The 7,979-nt window shown below is 36.4% G+C and overlaps 1 protein-coding gene across 1 annotated transcript in view; it reads left to right on the top strand.

Moving 5' to 3' along the window:
* The window catches only part of LOC106469033 (putative fatty acyl-CoA reductase CG5065), a 30,127-nt gene extending 22,760 nt beyond the window's left edge, over window positions 1-7,367 (top strand). Inside the window, exon 12 of the mRNA XM_022397431.1 lies at window positions 7,185-7,367. Within this exon, the coding sequence (XP_022253139.1) occupies window positions 7,185-7,248 (64 nt within the window). The 3' untranslated portion in view covers window positions 7,249-7,367. The remainder of the gene's footprint in view (window positions 1-7,184) is intronic.
* The last annotated feature ends 612 nt before the right edge of the window (window positions 7,368-7,979 follow it).

Below are 7,979 nucleotides of genomic sequence, written 5' to 3'. Positions count from 1 at the left end.
AACAGATTATCCTGTTTTTTACATATTTCTATCTTTATCCCATAACAGATTATCCTGTTTTTCACATATTTCTATCTTTATCCCATAACAGATTATCCTGTTTTTCACGTGAAGTTCCGTGTTTTTTAAATACGTTCACAGACAGATCTGATCAACTGTCTCGTATCAAACTAACAACGCTTTTGCAACCGTTCTACTTCTACGTCACAAAAGATGCACGTTAGATCACTTTTTGTTTGTAAGTTACAGTTAACTAGCAAGCGGAAGTCCGTAGCTCGATTAACGGCTGTGTCTTGCACCAGTAACGCTGTCTCCTATCTGGGGCAGTGACCGCAAACGACCGCTTGCACGTGAGATTAGTAACAGGTAGGATCTTAGACCTTACTAGTCCCGTATGCAGTGATCTTGGTCCAATATTGTTCGCGTTAAACTAGAGTTCGGAACTCGTCTGTAAGATGGTGTTTTTCCTAAACACAGTGGTCAAAGTCGTTGCTTAGTGCTGCTTCGTAGAAAACAGTCATCACGACATCTTTAAAGTTTAAGTCAACATGGATCTTTTCCTCGTAATCTCCAACATATCACGTTTAATGCTTCTGACTTTTGTGTATTTACTCAACTTCCAAGCGCTCATAAAACTGGCTCTTCATCCTCGTTCCTGTCTGCATGTGCTGACTCAAGGAGCCGTGTTGTTAACAGGTCTGGTGTACCTTAGCAGCTGGACACCTTACATGGCCTACAGTTTAGCGAATGGTCAGTGGCCAGTGCTAGATTCTCGTCGATATTGTCTCCTGCAGTGTTTTATCACAACTGAAGCAGGAGCTGTTCTCCTATCACTCCTAGCCGTCCGTTTGCTTTATAGATATCTAATTATTGTCTACAAACAGCCCCAACTCGGAGCACGCGCGGCAAGTTTGGCCACGTGCTTAGCTTGGCTTATACCACAGCTTCTGTACGATGTGGTGGCGGTCTACGGAGAAGACAAGGGAACAGTAAAGTCCCTCTTCTTTCTAGACAGTCTTCTGGTCATACCAAATAATGCCAACGCCACAACTGGCTACAAAGTTGGCTTTATGATCTGCCTACAAACTTTGGGGCGACATTACCTGACTTATCTGCAGTGGCAGTACGTGGTGTTGACTCTCCCTCAAGCTCTGGTGATTGTGTATTGTACCTTCAGGCTTCTGATGACCCCAACCCTCTTGAAGAATCAGACCAGACTCGTTTTAACAGAGACTAAAGACCCCCTTCCGCCGCCACTTGGGAAATCTTATTCAGGTACGAGTTCAACTTTTTTATATTCATAAAACAGTCACGAACTTTAACTGACTCAACGAAGCCTAATATGTCCTCAACATCAGTAACCATACTCTTTAAAACAACCAACTTTCCATAAGTGCATGAGATTATATGTAAATTCTAGCAAAAGCCGAGGCTTTAGGCTTAGAAGCCAAAATAACAGGACGTTACCTGGGCAGCATCCTGGTGTACAAAAACTCAAATAATGCACTACATTTATTGGCTCATATAATCAACCCGAAGAAGTGTTATTATTAAATACGGTAGTACTTAATAGTGGGGATCGACAAGGTTTCCAAAAAATTCACACGCCGAAAAACCACCCTATTGAATCTCTGAGCCAAAAACCCGACCATTTAAAGTATTAGTTACAATATATTATGTGCATACATATATATACTAATAATACGCTAAAAAGGTCGCTAACATTTCCGGTATAACAATTCAAAAATTTCTAAAACAGCAACTTTTTCGTCTACTACCTACCTGATCACGTCAGCGGGGCTAGCGCCTAGATGGCTTGGACAATATTTCTCCAGCTTACTCGACTGGTCTGTGGGTATCCGCTTTTGATATTCCGATACTAATTGGATAGGTTTTAAAATGATTTGCAATCTCTACTTTGGTTGGCATTGTGATAGGTATAGCTAAATGAAAAAGTCTAAATTTACCAACCAAAGTAGGGATTGAAAATCGTTTTATAATCTATCCAACTGGTATCACTTATTTCTTTGTGTACTTTTTATTGCAGCATTTATTTTACTTTGGATACTTCTTATAGCAATTCTACGAATAACCAACGATTCGTACTTTCCGTTAAAATTTTAATTTTATTTTTCCGGTTTAGTAAAGTATAGTTTAGTACACTGCCATTTTAATGGGCTATGTGCGCATGCTCGTCTCTAATTTTGAACTGATATAATAAACGGAAGGCATCTATTGGGCTACTTATATGTAACTGAATAGTGAAATAAAACCATCTCTGTTTATACAAAACTTTCCCAAAATGCGGTGCAATAGGCTGCGAACCCTCGGATTCACAGTTGGGACACTAATCACTAGGCCACGCTCGGACCAGTAGAATTAATATTATTCTCGGTTCGGTGACTTTAATTTGCCTCCAGTACGCATGTCATTGACAATATTCAATTACAGGCTTTCCATGTAGTTTACATAACTTCTAAAAACAAAGGATTTTTTTGGATAAAATGTACCCTGTAAAAACATCACTCTTTCAATTATAAGACGAATATCTGAATCATTTCTTCTCTGAGTCATGGCTTGATTTTTTTGGCACTGTTAGACATGATTAGCTAAATACAATTCCAGCCATAAAGCTAGTAAATGACGATTTTATGCGGAAGTACAAACAAACACCGAACACCTGTTTAGGTTTCTTAACCTTATTGAATGTTTTAGGTTTAAAATAATTATTTCTTCCAGAAATGAGGGCTAAAAATCAACCCTCAACTAAGAAATTACTGTTACTACCTACTTAGCTGTTGTTATAGACAATGAAATATGTTCTGATATCGTACAGTTCTCGATCAGCCGCTCTCATGTTGCATTTTGGATGCCATTGTAACACAATTTGGAGAAAAGATACACCATCCAGTTGCCATGGTACTAGAAAATAAAGATAAACTATCCAGTTGTTATGGCACTAAAAAATAGAGCAAAGATATATTATCTAGTTGCCATGGTGCCACAAAATAGAGGAAAGGCGTGTTGTCTTGGTGTTATGATCATACAGAATGAAGTAAACATGTATTATCCAGTTTTCATGCTTACAAGAAATGAATCAAACCATTTTTCCCGACACCATGGTAACATAAGAGCGAGATCAAACTAACCAAAAACTTTAGATGTGTAGTATAAACATGTACTCAAACACCACAAGAAAATATTAATCGTAATAAGAAGAAAAAAGTCCATTTTGATTACTGCCTCGGAAAACGAGAAAAAAAAAAACTGAAATCTAATCTGTGGAGGTAGTTTACTTGACACGTGCCCCCAGAGGCACAGCGATATGTCTGCGGACTTACAACGCTAGAATCCGGGTTTCGATACCTGTGGTTAGCAGAGCAAAGATAGCCCATTGTGTAGCTTTGTGCTTAATTATAAACAAACAATACCGGACACGTTGAGCGTGTCGTTCTTGGTTCATTACCAAAATATGTGTTTATAGACTGAATGCAAAGGAGTTACTGGGATGTTTTCAGTTCTAACATTTCAATAATTGAATCGATATTTGTGTCTGTATTCAATGAACGAGTGATTTACTATCTTACACGATGGTAAGTCAAACCATCAACACAAGGTCAAGGTTAACGAATCAGACACGACTTCACAAACTTATCATATCTGACACCCTTAGTCTAGTACATTGTTGAAAGTCGCATTGTTTCGTTTCTTATTGTTACAGAAACCACACGAACACTTTCGTTAATTCAACTGTGCCCAAGTGGTCTGGTGTTTTTCTGATAGAAGTCTTTGAAAGGTGACATTCACAGTATGGTGGACACTTTCGTTAATTCAACTGTGCCTAAGCGGTCTGGTGTTTTTCTGATAGAAGTCTTTGAAAGGCGACATTCACAGTATGGTGGACACTTTCGTTATTCCAACTGTGCCTAAGTGGTCTGGTGTTTTTCTGATAGAAGTCTTTGAAAGGAATAATTGACAGTATGGTGGATGAGGATTCGCTTTTAACTTCTACAGAAAATTGGAGTCCGCATTGCATGGATTTTGCTTTTTTTACGTGTTACTGTGGTAACCAAGCTATCTACATGTTTACGGTAAAAAGAAGAAGTCACGTGATATTATAAAACTACGGTATCACTTAATATAACGGTCAACGCTTAAACGGGTCTGCGTAACAAAACCTTTACATGACTTTCTATGTTGAACGTGTTTATTGATCAAAACGTTATTTTCTGGTGCTTTTTGCTAGAAACCTTCCGAAAGGGTAGTGTTCTAAGAAGTAACTTGACAACTTTGTACTAAAGCTATAAGATCTGAAACGCCGTATGTACAATAATATTCAAAAACTGGTTTTCTCCAAACCCATATTATTTACTAACGTCATTTCACTATACTCTCTCCCCCCTCCTTCGGATGGTGCAATGTGCAAGTTTATACGGAGGTGATAACGGATATAATATTTATGGTTACAAGGTTAGCCTCGTGAAACGTTGCAACCTTAGATATTATACTCTGTATAATATAACGGATGTAATATTTATGGTTAACCTCGTGAAACGTTGCAACCTTAGATATTATACTCTGTATAATATAACGGATGTAATATTTATGGTTAACCTCGTGAAACGTTGCAACCTTAGATATTATACTCTGTATAATATAACGGATATTATATTTATGGTTACAAGGTTAACCTTGAGAAACGTTGCAACCTTAGATATTATACTCTGTATAATATAACGGATATAATATTTATGGTTACAAGGTTAACCTCGAGAAACGTTCCAACCTTAGATATTATACTCTGTATAATATAACGGATATAATATTTATGGTTACAAGGTTAACCTCGTGAAACGTTGCAACCTTAGATATTATGCTCTGTATATCTGACAAAAACAAGTTTTACATAACAGGGTTCTTCCAGTAATTATATAGGGGTGGTCATTGGTGAATGAGATTAAAATGCCACACATGGACGAAAACATTGTCATGGCAATTTGACCAAGCATATCATTGCCTTACCTGACCCTCAGCGGAGTGTTACATGAAATACCGGCACGTTATACGGTTCTTCATTTTAAATTGTGTGTGAATTTGTACGTGTGCAAGCGTTAAATATATATATATATGTGATAATTTCACTTATATACTGCTGAACAAATAACTTTATTATTTCTGTATTACAACAATTAACAACAAGGACTGTAAAGAACATTTTACACGGGAACAGGTTGGGGGGTAATGAGATTTACTTCTCCGATCTGTAACACCAACACGTTTAATATGATCAACATTTTCGAACTTTTCCAATTGTGGAACTTAAACTATTTTTCTAATTTTTAAAGTTTAACTTTTCAATACGCACCATTTAGGCTTCGAGTTTCAACTCCAAACGAGAGGAACCTTCGTGAATCTTGCTAACTGCAAGATCGTTTTATCCAGTGGAATGGAACCAACCATACGTTTATTTGTTTGTAATTAAGCACAAAACAACACAATGGGCTAGATGAGCTCTGCCCACCACGGGTATCGAAACCCGGATTCTAGCGTTGTAAGTCCGCAGACATACCGCTGTGCCACTGGGGGCATATTTTGTTTGTTTGTTGAATTTTCGCGCAAAGTTAGTCGAGGACTGTCTGCGCTAGTCGTGCCTAATTTTGAAGTGACAGACTAGATGGAAGGCAGCTTGTCGAAACCATCCACCGCCAACGCTTGGGCTACTCTGCCAACGAACAGTGGGATGGACCATTACATTTTAACGCCCCCAAAGGTGAAAGAGCGAGCATGTTCAGCGATGGGTTTCGATCCTGCAACCCGCAGATTGCGAGTCGAGCGTCCTAATCACTAGATCTCCAAAGATGCACAAATTGAAATTTCTTTGTTGCATTTTGGTTACAAAAATGGCACATTTAAAAAATATCAGTCTTATGAAGAATCTACTGAACTTATGTAGTCTACTTATATTCTTGACTAACTGCTATACACAATACACGAGAAATAATATCGACTTTCGGCCGATAGATGGAAGCACCTATCAGACTAGTGAAATTAGATTCCTTCTATGGGAATTTGGCTCCTAATCATTAAATCCCATTAATAAAGTATTATACATGATTGCATTTTACCTACAAAGTTTTCACCAATGTATAATTTTGAATTTTCTTTTTTTTGATAATTAGTTTATTACAATTTCGTTACCAATTTCACTAACGATAAAAAGTTACTTTATCAAACTTCGTCTCTATTTTGTCTAATGTAATAACTCCTAAATCATTTCGCTTGTTATTGGCTCCATTGTTAGAAACGTTTTCGTGCCAGGGTTGTCTTCTTAATGATTCGACAATAACCAGTGTCCCGATAATGGCGAACTGTACAGACACTAAAACTTTGGTAAATAAATACGTATAGGCTTAGTGTCGGTATAAACATTTATGATACTTTGAAATACTAAACCGATTATTATTTTATTGAACACTGACACACACAATGTATTTATTTGAATAGCTTCGTTTGAGTTTGCTACTGATCATAATTTTTCTTTTTTTCTGTTACAAATTAATTTTTTACAATAAGAAATGATTTATTTTCAAACATTTAAGACGCTATATTTATATTGTTTAATGTTTATTTAAGTATAAAAACCTTCTTTAACGTTAAAACCTGTGTATTAAGAAGAATCGGCCAGCGATTAAAACGTCGTATTTGTTTTTAAAATGTTCTTCTTTACTCTAAAAGCTGTAATAAAAAACATTAAGTTCACTCAAAAAGAAACTATTAATATTGTTTCCAATTATTAAGTTCAGTGTTTGTTATTAAGACCTCGGTCTTGTATCCAATACAGGGATCAAATTCCGAAATTTAGCGTTAAAAGACCACAGATTAACGGTTAAGTCAACAGTTAATTTTTAGAAATCGCTCTTAAAATTTTAAAAGGAGCGTATTCTGCACCATAGTTACTCACCAGGAGGCTCTGTTTACAAATCTTACAAGAGATGTCGCTATCAGAATGAGAACTCCAAATCTAGCTGGTAGCATAACCATTGTAATACTAATCCTGGTGGAGTGGCGATATATTTTATTATCTGAAGAATAACAGTTATTTTTCTAACATTACTAGATAGCCTAGCTAGTTGAAGTTTGTCTTCAGTTCCTTTAAAACAGAAAACATGTGTGATTACTTTCAGGTCCTTGCGATCGACTAGAAAAACAAACCTGTGGTCCAGAATGTCAGAACAAAATACTAGTTGATGTGGTGCTCTATTACAACTTTGTCTGGTTGACATTTCTACGTCCTTTAACCATACTGTACGTTTTATATAACCACAATAAACAGGAAGAACTTGTCTATTACTTGGACCTGGGTAGCCACTTGGTGCTATCATTTACAACTGTATTCTCTCCGTTTTCTGCCGTGAGGGGGTGGTAAACCTTATTTTGCTTTTGTTTAATAAAATCTTACTATATTAAAATTTGCATATATAGTTCTTAAAGCGACTTTATAGGAGACGTCAAAAAATTGTTTTTTAGTAATGATTAAAACTCGTTGAAATTTTCAACTGTGCGCTAAAATATTCACTAAATTTATCTTAATGGGCATTATTGACAGGAATGTGTTTTTGCGATTTTTTTTTAAATTTCTAATATAAATTTAAGGTCAATAACATCTGGTTTTAGTATTTTCCAATATTTATTGTTCCGCGGTAAAATGTGAATATTTAAAAACCCGAATAAAGCTGATTGAAAAAAGCAATAAGTCTGTTAAATATATATTTTATACGCGAAGATTAAATTCTGTTATTTATTTACATAATCTTCACCAGCGTTACAAACATCAGTTTCTCTAAGGACCATATAAAACACCTACACTTCCACAACTGGTCCGGTGAACTTACCCAACGTTTATTTATAGCCGTACGTCTGGTTCGTTGAACGTACCAAACGTTTATTTATAGCCGTACGTCTGGTTCGTTGAACTTACC

This window comes from Limulus polyphemus, unplaced genomic scaffold, assembly GCF_000517525.1.
Source record: "Limulus polyphemus unplaced genomic scaffold, Limulus_polyphemus-2.1.2 Scaffold3270, whole genome shotgun sequence".
NCBI lineage: Eukaryota > Metazoa > Arthropoda > Merostomata > Xiphosura > Limulidae > Limulus > Limulus polyphemus.
This window is presented reverse-complemented; position numbering and strand designations above follow the sequence as displayed.